The following is a 14,870-nucleotide window of genomic DNA, read 5'->3' as shown; positions in this document are numbered from 1 at the left end:
CAGATGTGTGATGTGCTCCCATGTACTCACAGCTCCTACCTCAGCGGAGGGTGTTAGAAGTTTAGAGAGGGGAAAAAAAGAATTCCATTTTTTAAAAAAAGTTTCTTTTTGAGACAGGATCTCTTTTGCATGGGCTAGCGTGTGGTACCTCCTCATAGCTCACTGCAAACTCAAACTCCTGGGCTCACACGACCCTCCTGCCTCAGCCTTCTGAGTAGCTGGGACGACAGGTGGGCACTGCCATGCCCAGCTAACTTTTCATACTTTTTGTAGAGATGGGAGTCTCGCTCTTGCCCAGGTTGGTCTCAAACTCCTGGCCTCAAGCGGTCCTCCTGCCTCAGCCTCCCAAAGTGCTAGGATTACAGGTGTGAGCCAGCACACCTGGCCCATTTTTTAAAATCTGAATTGCTTATTATGTGCTAGCCACAATGTTAGGCACAGGATACAGAAAAAAACAAAAAACAAAAAAAACAGCGTCCATTTCAAAGAGGCTCCCCCCTACACAGGGAGGAAGCATAAGAGACAGTGTGATGTGACAGGAGCATGCAGGCTGCACGTGGAGGAAGGAAAACGCCCTGAAAACCCAGGGGCTCAGGGCAGAGTTCCTGATTTGAGTCCTGGGATTAATAAACTCATTCTCTAAATCAGACCAAAAGTCTTTACTTTGTCTTAAGAACCCACAGCTGGGCCCATCAGGTTTGTGTCAGCTAAGCATCAGAGCACAAAAGAAAATTTGAAAACCAGCAACAACGATCTTTTTTCCCTTTTCTTCCTCCCTTGGCAATTACTGGTTGTTGCCCTTAGATGTTCCTTCTTGTCCCTAATTATGTGCTGAAACAGCTAATCAAGCTACCATTAAACTTCCCTGGAACTATAGATTTTACAGAATCATGCAGACATAAAGGTGAATCTGTGCTCACTTTCAGGCTTGACTCGGTTCAGCAACTGTCCAAGTTAATGGGCAAGGGAAGCTACTGGAAGCTGTGCAATTAGGCTACAATTCTATTTCTTTCACAAAGACCATAGGCGAATGTATGAAAACCAGAGTTTTGGACGGGGCAGGGGATCAATTTTCACTACTCACCTGAGCAGGATGTCAAGGTAGCCAGGACTGCTGTAGGAAAGGGCCAGCTCTGGCATCCGTGAGTACACGAGGGGGAATGCACACCTGTGTGTGTGTGTGTGTGTGTGCAGACATATGCACAGATGGGCCCATGGCTTGTGGAGTAGTCCCTTTGCATACTTGAATTACCACCAAAGGCTCTACTTTCTATCTCTGCTGCACACCGAGCCCCTTTTAACTAGATCTTGAGAAAGCAACCACTACCAACAGGCCTTCTTCCACGTCATGACATGAAATAAGAGACTGAATATAAGCCCCATTCAAGCATCAGGAACAGTTACCTCTTATTTGTGTATAGGTTGCCCACATGGATATTATTATTTGAAACAAATGTTTAATCCCAATTTTAGTTTTTTCCCATCACATGCTTGAGGGGCCCTGTTTCCCACAGGTCAATGTTAACTCGGCAATGGTAACATTTTAGATTTGTATTAATCTAAGAAAATCTACAAGGATAGCTTCCCTGCCCCTCAACCTCCTTGCCAAAAGTCAAAACACATGCTGAAGCCAAATATATAGGATTGCCAAATTATCCTTTGCCTCAGATATTTATTGCTTTCCATTGTAAATGATGAGTAATTGACATTTGAGATATCTGAGCTATGAGATATCAACCTCGGCTTCTAGCTCTTCAATCTCCAAATGACTTCGCCTTAAACACTCACCATTTTCTTCCTTCCAAAATGAGGAAACCAATCTCTTGCCTAGTCTGCCCTCAAGGTCGTCCCATCACAAAGAGTAAGAACTCTGAACTCTACAGGGTCCTATATATTAACATATGGCATCTTTAGCCATACGTGTGGGGACTAATCCACTTAATGAACCAACCTGAAGCATTTTTCCATATCCCATCTCATTGTATGCACTCACATCCCCTCCATAACAAAAAGGTACAGAACAATAATCTAAACCTCTTATCAACAGTGGAATAGTTTTTATAATCACTATACAAATTTCTTTAGGAACACAGAGATTCCTTTGAATCTCACCAGTTTCCTGGATATGTAGTCTTTTTTTTTTTTAAAAAAAGTAACCATTTCTGGAATGGGTTCTTGTTACATCTCTACACACTAGCCCACAAAGAAGGAGACTCTATTGATAACATTCCCAAAAAAGTGAACAAAGATTCCCAGCCCACGTGGGAACTCTGTGGAAGTTAGCACAGTATTTCACACTTTGGTATTTTTTCCTTTCTTTTTTTTTTTTTTAAAAAAAAAAGAAGATAAAATATTACAGAGATGTCTTCAAAATTCACACCTGAGTTAAACATTTTGCTGGAAAATTCCACATTAAGGAGAAAAGAACATAATGCAAAAATAGGAAAGGGCTATATACACGTATTTTGCTAGCATAATTGTTGTGTGTTTGCTCTCATGTTCTTCCGTTCCTGCAGCCAAGAGAAAGGAGAGAAGATGGGTAAGGAGAAACACAGACAGGGAGAGAAAAAAGCGCTCTCGAGCTCTGGGCAGATGTGAGTGGAGAGAAGACCCCGGTGGGCAGAGCAACATGCCTAGGGACAAGGACGAATGCATGTGGATGTAGAAAAGGGAGTGAGGTTAAAAAGAAAATGGGGTGAAATGAAGATTCAGTCAGAAAACTTTGCTGAACAGAGAAAACATCAAGGCTTTGGTGGAGATATCAGATTCAAATGTTTTCACAGATTTGGGGATCAATTCAGGGAGTGTGGCTAAGTTCAGAGTCAAAACCATTATCTCGCCTTCTGGTAGTTTGATACACCAGGCACATGGCTGTCCCCAGAAGCCCACAGATGAGTTGGAGAATAACAGCAAGAAGTCCTTTCTCTGAAAGGCTGCTGCCACAGTGAAGCCGTGTAAAGTATGTGAAACCAGAAAGTAAGGTCACAGGCAAGGAAGGTGAAAATGGTGAACTCCGAGGAGGGGGTTATGTGTTTCAAGAGCAATTTAGAAGTCAGAACATGGTTCAATCACAGTTTGGATCTCTGGAGGCCCTTGCTCCTGCAGAAGGTAACAGTTTGGGTTCATTGACAATGGGGATTTTCTTTCACTCTTCTGAAAGTAATCTGTCCATAGAGAGAGCAGGCATGACTCCCTTCCTTCCAGGGGGCAATACAGGGCAGGGTGGACTAGGGGAAACTTTTTGGTCTCAGTGGAGGTAGGTGGGATGATTCCATCGGTACCAAGATCTGGAAGGAAGAAAGAAACAAGTCAATCGTAAAGCTATTAATGCGATTCAGGAAGAGTGGCGTTGGGAGTGACTGCCAAGAGATGTAGGGGTTGTTTTTGGGGTGATGAAAATGTTCCAGAATTAGATAACAATGATAGTTGTACAACCTTGTGATTATAGTGATATTAAAAATTACTGAACAGGCCGTGTGTGGTGGCTCATGCCTGTAATCCTAACACTCTGAGAGGCTGGGGCAGGAGGATCACTTGAGGCCTGGAGTTTGAGACCAGCTTGAGCAAGAGTGAGACCCTGTCTCTACAAAAAACATAAAAATTAGCCAGATGTGGTGGTGTACACCTGTAGTCCCAGCTACTTGGGAGGCTGGGGCAGGAGTATTATTTGAGCCCAGGAGTTTGAGGTTACAGTGAATTATGATGATGCCACTGTACTCTAGCCAGGGTGACACAGTGAGACTCTTGTCTCAAAAAACCCCAAAATACTACTGAACTGTATACTTCAAAATGATGAATGTTGTGGTATGTGAATGTTTCAAAACAATTTTTTAAAGCTACCAATATATAATATATATTATATTATTATATTATATATTTTTCTCTCTCTCCCCCTCCATTGAACCTCCTTCCCTTTCTATCTCTCCCCATGGGGATAGGTGAGGAGCTCCAACTCTTAGGGCTATTCAACAATTGGCCAATAAGAGCTGCTGCTTTGCTGAACTGCCTGGGTTTGGACAAGTTAATTTATCTCTTCCGACAAGCTTAGGTCAATAACCTATCGCCTAACTTTCCAATCTCTGTTTCGTTTTGAATCAGGGCAGCCTCTCTCCCTCAAGGCATAAGTTCTCAAAATACTTTTTAGAGTAGATTCTTTGGTTCATGAACTAAGGCCCAGGCGGCTGCTGTCCCCACTGCATGGCAGGTGGGGGCAGGAGGCAGGGGGTGGCACAACTTCCCTCTCTCCCTATGTCCGCCACTCTTGAAGCCCAGGCTTTTCTTTGTGCGGAAGCTCCAGACTCGCATCAGAACACCCTGAGAACTGGGTCCCTGGCAAGAAGCGGAGCACTCCTAAGCCCAGCAAAGGACCTGGCCCTTTCTGACAAGAGTGCTTGGAAATTTCCACCCTTCAAAGTGAGGATGGAAATTTTGGCTTTGTTGACATCAGCTCCTTGCCAGGACTGCTCACTAGCTGAAGCTTCTTTTTAAAATCCCTACTCCCTAGGGATAAAGTCCAGTGTGGCTCTCTACTCTGTCCTCCCCTACCCCACGTTCCCTTTCTCCAACCCTGTGACAAATTTTCTTTCCCAAGGCATTGACCCAACTTCTCACGTGTCCCTTGGCCCTGCTGGGATATCTCTGCACTCTCCCCTCCATCTTACCCTGAAGAGTTAAAGCTGGAGGAGGAGTTCACTGCTGCTTTGGAGTTATTTTGAGATGCAGTGGGGCTGCTGGCATGGAGTCCCGAGCCAGGAGACGAAGGCCTGCTGCTGTTCCCAGGGGAACAGGATGACGTTACTGAGGACAAGGAGAGGCAAAAACAAGGGGAAAATAATGCTGCTGGGTCCTGGGACCTCGTGACATGGCCCTTCGGACACTTGATTTCCTGGTGTAGGCCCAAAGCTACCTCACCCTTTTCCTACCCTCCACCCATCTGCCCACCTCCTACCACGTTAGGATCAACCTCTGCCTGTCCCCAGAGGGGCTCCCATGGCAAATGCTCTCTGCAGCCCAGGCCCTCGGGAGTGGTGTGGCTGGTTCTGCAAGTTCACGACTTGCCAAATGCAAGAAGGACAGATGCCAAAATCATCCTACTCCAGGACACACCCAGGGCTGGGCATATGCAGCCCCAGACCAAGAGGCAGGAGGAGGAAAAGAACAAGAAGGAGGAGAAGAGGAAAAGAAGAAGAAAGAGGAGAGCAGGAAAGAAAGGAAAGTGCACAGGGAAGGAGGAGAAGCTAGGAGCACAATTAGAGGTTGCCAGCCTCCTCTAGTTCTTCCATCTCCGCAAAGAAAATGTGCATGGTCTTCTAGAATAAGCACTGAACCAGGAGTGAAGGGACCCGGCCTTGTCTTCATTCCGGGCGATTCCCTAAACAGCTCTGTGGCCTGTGCTGACTTGTTTTACTTCCCTGAAACTCACTTCCATCCTCTGTGCAATGGCAGCTTTGGATTAATTCTTGTGTTTGTGTCTCCCAAACTGTGTCCTGTGGATAGGGTGACATATATTTTACCATCCAACTAAGACACGGTGAAAAGTAGAAGGAAGTGCCATTGATAATTATGTCAGGACACGAGGCAGACACTAGGACTGTCCTGGGCACACTTGGATGTATAGTCACCAGAACTAGCTTCTTTGAAATTGTATAGGTACTTCGTGAAACAGAGAGAAATTCAGTTTGTAGAAAATTAGTCTGGCAAGCCCTGCCTCCCTTCAGCCTTCCATACAGCTCCTGCCAGAATGTCCTATCCACTTAAAACTGGGAAGTGCTGCAATTAAAACAAAACAAAAAACAAACACACACTTGTCTGAACTTTGCTTACGTCAGCATTTCCAAAACTTAAACGGGCACGGAAACTTTTTTAAACAGATTTTAATATCCTTAGAAATACTTTTAGGAAAGGCTGAGTCAGGTGCCTTTCAGTTCTAATATCCCATATTTAAAGGAATTCTGATGTTATTCAGAAACTTCATTTTAAAGCTCACCTGTTCCAGGCATGGTGCTGTGGACAGGAGGGACAGAGAGGGGGCCCAGAGACCCTGAGGGAGAGACCTGAAAAACAACAGCAGCTTGTAAATGTTCATTCCTGCCTCCTTCTCCAACTCGGGGTCCTTCTCCAAGGACCCTGGGCCCAGACTCTGCAGAGACCAGGGCTTGGATTCCTTGATGATTTCTTAGTCGCAAACCTCCACTCTGTTCTCCTTTTTATAGGAAGGCCTCTGGACCACATACAGGCATCCAGCTCCAGCTCCAGCTCCAGCCTGCTCCGGAAGCTCCTGGTGCTAATGCCAAGCCCTCCCCTCCCCGCCGTGTGTCCCCTGGCAAGGGTTCTTTGGCACTGCCAGGCCGAAGGCTGCCTTGCCGGGTGCCCTGGCAGTGAGAAGAGCAAGGCTCTTAGACTGTGCTGTGGCAGGTACTGCTAGCCGCCTGCCTCTTTTCTGGTCTCCATTGCTTCCTTCCTAAAATAAACCCTGCTCTTGCTCAGAGCAGCAGAGTGCCCAGCCCCAGAAACTCTGTTTTAGACTTTCCCACCTTGATGAATGAATGCACCGTGAACTCTACAGAGATGGCTGGAGGTGAACTGTGCTCAGAAGCTTTCCATTTTTCCCTGGAAACCTCCCAGTATCATCCGCTCTGAGATTAGAAAGGGACCTATGATAACTTAACCTCCCCTTAGGAACCTCCCCTTGCTATTACTATCCTGGAACAACCCAGAATAAGATAGAATAGGAAGAATGGACGTTGGAACCCAACAGATCTGGGAGTAAGACTTGGTTCCACCACTTACTATCCATGTGACTTTGGGCGAGTTACTTAACCCCACTGAGATTTGGTTTTCTCATCCATAAGACAGCAGCAATGCCTCCTTTATATTTTCTTCTACTTCAGATCTAATGAGATCATGTCCATAAAGCTTCCAACCTAATGGCTGGCAAGAAGTGCCAGCTCATTAAATGTGAGTTCCCTTCCTTCCTAAAGGAAGAAGCTGTCAACTGCTGTATTATCTCTAGATGTTATTCAACTCTTCTTTTGAGCTGTAATCTGGGTACTGTCACTACTCCTCATTCTCATGCTGCCAGGGGAAGCTCAGACCAGTGTTTTCAGAGGATACTGAAAGGCAGTTCTGCTCAGGGACCTGTGATTTGATATTCCTCCCCTTCCAGATTTGGAAGATCGCATCCAAACAGGACGCAGCATGTACTCATCTCCTCCTTAATCAGCAAGCGTTCTCACTGCGTGCATTTGCCTCTCCTTAGACAATGAGCCTCCTCAGGAGGATGGGGTGAGACGAGTGAAGGGTGGAGACCGGTGTGGGTATGGTTTGGGAGGGTGGCAGAGTAGTAAGAGATGTTATCAGCAATCTCCCTCCCTCTTCCCCTCCTCCCTCCCTGCTGCCACACCCAAGAAAGTTGTTGTTTTTAAATAAATAATAATGTATTGAGTCACTGTGACCAGCTTCTACTGTTTCCTTCTGGAGGCAGGCTATCCATATGCAAACATAAATATACTTGTATATGGTTCCCTCTTTTTAATTTTATACACACACACACACACACACGTATAGATATGGTAGTATTCTGCCCACACTGGTCTGCATCATTTTGCCTTTTTTTGTTCCTAAATTAACTATATATCTTAGAGATCATTTTATACCAGAAGCAGAAGAAACTATGTCCCAGTCCCAAGGGACTATCTCAGTGAGACCCGAGAAGATGGGACCAGGATGCTTTCTCTGTCTTCTTCCTTCGTGGCATCACGAGTATTAGTGTAACTATTTAAAGTCTTTCTCCCCCATTTGGCTGCAGACTTCACGACAGCAGGATAATGCCTGTGTGGCTCATGGCTGCATCCCCAGTGCCTTCTGCAGTGCTTGGTAAACGTGCATTGAACGAATGCTGATAACATGTGAGGCCCCTTCGCTGCTCCTCTAGGCCTCCCACTATTTGCCTCCGTGTTGGTGTCCTGGCCTGGAGCTGAACCCAAGCGAGGACCTACTTCCCATCTGCTCTCAACAAAGCCCCGTCTTTTAAGATTCCAAGGCTCCTATGACCTGGTCCAAGTTCCTTAATGTGGCCTACAGTGCCTACATAATCCAGCCCCTCCCTGCCACCCCAGCTGCCTCATTCCCACTCTCCTCCCCCCACTGGCTTCCAGCCCATTCCAGCCGTCTATGCTTCCTCTTCCACCCCACCCCACCCCACCACCAGCCTCAGCGCCTTTGCACACACTATTTCCTCTGCCTAGAACATTCTTCCCCACCCTCCCTCTCCCCACCCCACCCCCAACTCAGACACTTTCCTCACAAATGTCAATGGTGACATTCATTTTCCTGGTGTCAGTTTAAACACCATTCTTCAGAGAAGCCCCTGACACCCCGGGCTAGGTCAGGTCCCTCAAATACCTGCTCATCTCCTCTGAAGCCTTCATCGCAAATAGCATTTGTTTAGCATCTGTTTTCCCTGCTAGACTGTTATACACCACTCTATCCCCAGTGCCAAACAGATAGTGTGTACTCGGTGAATAGTTAAGGAAGGAATGATGAATGAATATCACGTTGTCTCTAGCCTGAAATGTTCAATGGCTCCTCACAGTTTTTTGGTGATTTAGCATCCCTGGCCCGCCAGGATCCAGCCCTCATCAACCTCTCTGATTTTTAATCCCAAATCCCTGGCTCCAGCCAGACTGAAATGCTTGTGATTTCCCAAATAGATCATGTTGTTTTACAATTCTGTGCCTTCTCACTGCTGTTCCTTCTGCCTGGTATGCTACTCTTGCTAATTCCTAATCTGTTCTCAAACAAATTAGGCATCTGCCCTCCCGGACCCCATTCAGATTTGGGTGTTTTTCGTCTGGGTCCCATAGTGCTCCAGTGGAGCTAAGCCCTGTGCAACATCTCTCACACCTACTCGGTTGCAATCTCCTCCCTGATCCTCTTCCTTTGCCCAAGGTGTTCTTCAGGGTTGGGACATGGGCCTTCCTCTTTGCTTCCTCCATTCAATCTCCATGGGTGAGTCCCTCCTCACCCAGGCTTTCAGCCACTGCCTGTATACTTGTGCCTCCTCATCCACAGCCCCGTAATTCAGGTGCCCAGGGACGTTCCTACTTGGGTGTCCTGCGGCCCTCACTGTACATCATAGTGACATAGAAAACTGAAATCATCACTTCTCCCCACTTCCAAACAAGCTCCTCCTCATCTGATTGCTCCATAAATGGCACCACCATCACCCCACTTGGCCCAGCCTGAATGCTGGGTGTCATCTCAGAGGATTCTCTTTTCATTACCGCTCTTCCTGCCCCCGCCCAACTTTCAATTTATTAACTAAGACCTAATTATCTCATGAATCTCTCCCATCCCCCTCATCCTTACCATGGGGGTTTGCTTTGCCTTTGTTATTCCCCTACCAGATAACTGCAGTGACATCCTACCTGGTCTCCCTACAACCAAACGTGTGCCTCTCAAGCCCCCCTTTATTCTGCAGTCAGAGTGATCATTCAAAAAAGCAAATCTGATCATGCCAGTGCCCTCCTTGAAATCCTCTAGAGATTCTCCCAAACCCTGGGCTCCTCACTGTTGCACACAGTCTGTCCTAGTTGGGCCCCTGCCAACCTGTCCAGCCTCACCTTTCCACATTCCTCCACAGGGACCACATGCAGTCCCGGGAATGCACTGCGCGCTCTCTGCTCCACACCACTGTGTTCATGCTTTCTCCTGGTGAGAGCTCTGCCCCACACTTATCTGCTCCTTCTTGTCCTTTTAGACTCAGCACAACCATTAATTAACACCTTGGGGAAGCCTGCCCCAAGTGCCACCTCCCAAGGTTTGTTAGCTGCTGTTCCTAAGTTCTCCTAGAGAGATGATCATGTTGTTTATCATTCATTTATTTGTCTGCTCCTCTGCTAGGCAGGGAGGTCCCCTGGGACAGGGAACAAATAGTATTTATCTTTGTATCCCCAGCCGTCAGCACAAAGACCAATACGTAGATGGTGGATGGATGATGAAAGAATGGTATAGTTTGTATGGGACAGTTATGTCCCACCCTGACAACGCTGAATTTCACCCAAGCACAATATCATTATCCCCAACTCCTTTAACCTTGAACCATCATCACACCCAGAGAAGGAGAACCTTCTACCCCTACCCTCCGGGTACCATCCTACCCTGGATGGAGAAGATATTTCCTACTTCCACGTCTGCCTGGGACTCCAATTGTTCCCAGCCCTGGCCTCTTCCCTCCAACCAGAGTCACTGATACTACTCCTTGATACTTCTTCTTGTCATAATAGACATACTTCATGTCATACTAGACATGCCTAGTACACATGTTCAACTTAACATGACTGGCCTCGAATTCTTAGCATTTTCCTCAAGCCTGCTCTTCCTGCAGTTTTCATCATTTCAGAACATGGCGGTGCCTTCCAACCTGTTGCTCGGACCAAAACCCTTGTAGTCTTCTTTGCCTCATTTCTCACAGTCCCTACCTGAGCACATCTTGTGGCTCCACGGTCAAAGTATACCCAGCATGCAACTCCCCCTCTCACCATCATGGCTCCCAGCCTGGGCCAAGCCTCTGCCACTGATTACGGTGACCCTCCCAGCTGGTCTCCTGCTTCCACACAGGCTGTTCTCTGCTCAGCAGCCCGTGTCACCAGCTCAGGCTTCTCTGCCTGCAGCTCTCCAGTGGCTTCTCCATCTACCTAAACTAAAAGCCAGGGCCACTGAAAGGGCCCTTGGGTGGTCTGCTGCCTGTGCCTGCCCTGACTCCCTCTCCTGCTCCTTGTCCCTCCTTGCTCTGCCCCGGCTGCACTGGCTTCCTTGCTGCTCCTCAGACATGCTGGGTATTTTCACCTGCTGGTCCTCTACCTGGAACATTCTTCCCCCAGATAGTAGCCACATGTTTCATTCCTTCACAACTCTAGGTCTCCGCTCAAATGCCACCTTCTCAAGGAGGTTCCTCTCTGACCTCTGTTTTTAAAGAGCATCTCCCCACTATCCCTTTCTATCCCTCACCCTCTCCAGTCTGCACAGCGTATGCATTTTATACACAGCCTCTCTTTGTTTATTTGCGGCATGCCCTGTCCCCTCTGTCTCCCAACCACCACCTCTCCCAGGATGGGGAACACTCTTTGCCTTCCAGACATCTCGTCCCCCAGTGCTTGGCAGGCAGCTTGGCCACTCACCAGCCGGGAACTGTAGACGGGTGATTTGATGGGTGTGGCCACGGGGCAGTTGATTCTCTTCTCCTTTTGGCGTCGGTTGCAGAACCAGACCCTGACCACCTCCTTCTCCATGGACAACTGCTCTGCAATCATGGAGATTTCCTCTGAGCTGGGTTTGGGGTTCTACAGGGACCGAAGGGACAGAGTGTGGTCAAGAGAAGGGAACCGGGGCTGGGGGCCAGTGTTCCAAAAAAGCAGGATAAAACAACAAATGGATCAAAAGCTTTAGAGTCAGACCTAGGGTAGAATATTGGCTTTATCACTTACTGTGTCTCCTTAGGAAGCTTTCTTAACCTCTCTGACCCTCAGTCATATCAACTATAAAATGAGAATAATGTCTACCATATAGGATTATTGTAAGGATTAAATGAAAAAAAAATGTGCATATACTGCCAAGTGCAGGGCCTGCCACAGAGTAGTAGAGGCTGCATAAATGTAGCCTGTCTGTCTTCTCCCACTTCTTCCTTCAGGAGCAGTTCTGAGGAGAGGAGCCTGTGGATGAGTTCTGTGGGGCAGGCAGAGTCCCCAGGACCCATGCTCCCCGCTGTGCTCCTTCCTCATGACCTACTACCCTTCTCCCTTGTCATTTCTTCCTGCTCTCCTGCCCCAAAATGGGGAATGAGAGAGCGGAAACACGTGGCCCCATCAGGACGTGGGCCAGATACACATAAGGTCGCTACTCCTTGTTCTGTGCCTCCCGCTCAGCCTTTGATTTCGGCCCCTTTCCCCCGACTCCTGCACCCTCCCTTAGCCTTGCCACTCTGAGAAGCCCCCAAAGGAGGAAAAGCCAGTTCCTGTCTTCCGGCCAGCGGGATGTGGCCACCAAAGCCTCGAGCCAGATGCGCTGGGGGGTCTGCCTGGGCCTTCAGATACGAACGGTACCTACAGAGGCTGTGGAGGCTGGGACAAAGGGACCCTGACTAGAAGCTGTACACAGCACACCTGTTTCTCCCTCTTCTCTCCCTCGGCTCCCACGGGGCTCTTGCTGGCTTAAGAATATGCTTTCGCTACAAGTTCAAAAAAATGTGCATGTACAATATGATCACAGCTATTTAAATGTACATGGAAAAAAGGAATAGAAGGAAATGTTTTCAGATGGAAAAAAGGAATAGAAGGAAATGTTCTCAGATGGCACTTGGTGGTGGATTTTTTTCTACTTCCCTGTACTTTCTAAATTGTTTTCAATGAGCATCTATTACATTTATAATTAGAAAAATACAAAATGTAGAAATAGATAATTTATATACAATGCCCTGGCTTTGCTCTCTTTACATCAACTGGATACAGAGATACCCTGTCTCCTGGAACCCTGTATCCCATTCTTTAAATCTCCTAGTGGCCAGGCATGGTGGCTCACACCTGTAATCCTAGCACTCTGGGAGGCTGAGGCGGGAAGATCGTTTGAGCTCAGGAGTTCGAGACCAGCCTGAGCAAGAGCGAGATCCCTTCTCTACTAAAAAAATAAAAAGAAGTTAGCTGAACAACTGAAAATAGAAAACATTAGCCGGGCGTGGTGGCACATGCCTGTAGTCCCAGCTACTTGGGAGGCTGAGGCAAGAGGATCACTTGAGTCCAGGAGTCTGAGGTTGCTGTGAGCTGGGCTGATGCCACGGCACTCTAGCCTAGGCAACAGAGTGAGACTCTGTCTCAAAAAAATAAATAAATAAAAATCTCTCAGTGAGAAAAACAGTGGGCCCTAAATAGATGTCAGGGCAAGAGAGGTCAGTGAGGGAAGAAGTTCCTGGAACCTGAGATGAAGGGCAGCCTTTCCCTCAAATACCTGGGCACTAGGCAGGGGACAATGTACTTTCTGACCATTTCTCGGGGCGGTGTGAGGTGGGCAGGGCTCGGTGCCCAGGGGCCTGTGCCGGGCCCCACTGGCCCACCCGCTGCCACCCGGAGGAGCCGCTCACATCTTGAAACCTCTTCTCCAGAGTCAGGCGGATGTTGGTCTCGATGCTGGTCCGTTTCTTCCTCTTCCTGCCAAACACTTCACTGAGGGTGGGATAAGAGCTGGGCGTGCTCACCGAGGGGTCTGACGGAGAGGACTCTGCAGGGAGGTGGAGGAGCAAAGGAGGCTCAGACAAGGGGACGAGTGGCTGGTCAAGGCCCTGCCTTGGTGGACTTGAGGTGCAGCAACCCCGCCCAGTGGGCTCTGCGGGGGCATTTTCAGGAGCAGCCGCATCCCCCAAAAGGGCCCCAGAACAGACTGAAAATCCTGCTTCTCCTCGTTGCTCTGGGCAAAGGTCCTGCATGACCCACACGGCGGCGTTTGCAGTGTTTGCAGTCATGGTTCAGGGATGCCCAGACATCAGTGGCATGCGTGGGTGTGAGTAGCTAGGGCGGGGCTCTTACCAGTAACCCTCACGAGTCTGTCTTTTGCAGATAGGCCTGGATGTGGATACCGAGGGAAATGTGAAATGAGATTCTGAGCCAAAAGCGATTCCGAGCCACTTGGTGGCAGAATGTTGGTGTTGGAGCCACTTTCTTGACAGCGTAAATGTTGGCGCTATATGGCTGTATGGTCTGCAGGGGGGATACCCCTTACTGAAGAAGGATGCAGGCACCAGATGGGGACCATACTAGAGATGACCTAGAAGGCCCTTTCCCAAAGAGTCTAAGACTCTCTGATCATTTCTGTCACTTCAGTGCTTTGATAAAAGTTGTCTAAGGGACAGCCTGCTGGGGGAGCTTCCTCGCCCCTCCCCTGCTGCCGTGCGAGGGTCTTGCACAGGGATCACCCGCTGGCTGCTCACCCTGCCCCTCCCCCTCCACAGTAGCCACTAACCCACAGGTAGCCACTGGACAGAGCCCAGCCACGGGGACCGGCTCACTCCCGCCCTCTCCACCTAGGCTGGTGGTTCTTGACCAAGGGTGACTCTGTACCACCACCACTCCTCCTGGGGACATTTGACAATGTCTAGAGACATTTTGGGGTGTTTCAACTGGGGGCAGGTGCTGCTGACAGCTAGTGGATAGAGACCAGGGCTGCTGCCAAACATCCTGCATTACATAGGCCAGTTCCCCACAAGAATTATATGGCCTCCAAATATCCATAATGCCAAGGTGGAAAAACCCCATCCTAACACCAAACTCATCTATGCACTATTTCAAATGCTTTTCCCCCTGGTTTATAGCCTTAACCTCTGGGAATGCCCCCCAGCCACACCGCGCTGAATCCTCCTGCAACGCCCACTCCTGCTGTAAGGCTTTCCTGGCCAGTCTGGATCCCAGCAACTCCCTGGCCACTGAACACCTACTCAGGAATTAATAGTAAATTGTTAGTAAAGACCTCATGGTGCTGTGCCTGTGGTCTCACTCTCCCCGTGAGACTCCAGAGGGTCCCCTGCCCTATCTCTTTGACCTAGACGTATTCCAGACAGTAATTTGGGTTAAGTGTATCTGCCCTGCAGACCCAAACGTGGTCTCTGAGCTGTGCTAAAGTCTATGCTGGACATGGAATGGGGCAAGTCTTCATGGCCATGTCCTCCAAAGGGCTTTCTTGGTCATAAAACTGACATTTTCATGTCCACTTGTCTATCTCCTGTGAATTATTTCTTACTTGGTTCCAGGCTCAGGAGGAGAAGAAAGGGGTATTATGTAGCAAGCCCTGACACAGACCAGTTCACTAGCCCTTTCCTATAGAGTCCC

The 14,870-nt window shown here is 48.3% G+C and overlaps 1 protein-coding gene across 1 annotated transcript in view; it reads right to left on the bottom strand.

Moving 5' to 3' along the window:
- Positions 1-2,428: 2,428 nt before the first annotated feature.
- POU2F3 (POU class 2 homeobox 3) overlaps positions 2,429-14,870 on the bottom strand; it is a 74,845-nt gene continuing 62,403 nt past the window's right edge. The window contains exons 9-13 of the mRNA XM_076002590.1: positions 13,133-13,269; positions 11,181-11,342; positions 5,987-6,053; positions 4,662-4,797; positions 2,429-3,287 (exon numbers count right to left, since the gene is read on the bottom strand). Of these exons, the coding sequence (XP_075858705.1) occupies positions 3,248-3,287; positions 4,662-4,797; positions 5,987-6,053; positions 11,181-11,342; positions 13,133-13,269 (542 nt within the window). The 3' untranslated portion in view covers positions 2,429-3,247. The remainder of the gene's footprint in view (positions 3,288-4,661; positions 4,798-5,986; positions 6,054-11,180; positions 11,343-13,132; positions 13,270-14,870) is intronic.

The sequence above is a fragment of the Microcebus murinus genome, chromosome 4 (assembly GCF_040939455.1).
Source record: "Microcebus murinus isolate Inina chromosome 4, M.murinus_Inina_mat1.0, whole genome shotgun sequence".
Classification (NCBI taxonomy): Eukaryota; Metazoa; Chordata; class Mammalia; order Primates; family Cheirogaleidae; genus Microcebus; species Microcebus murinus.
Note: the sequence above shows the minus strand (reverse complement) of the source record. Positions and strands in the feature narration are given on the sequence as shown.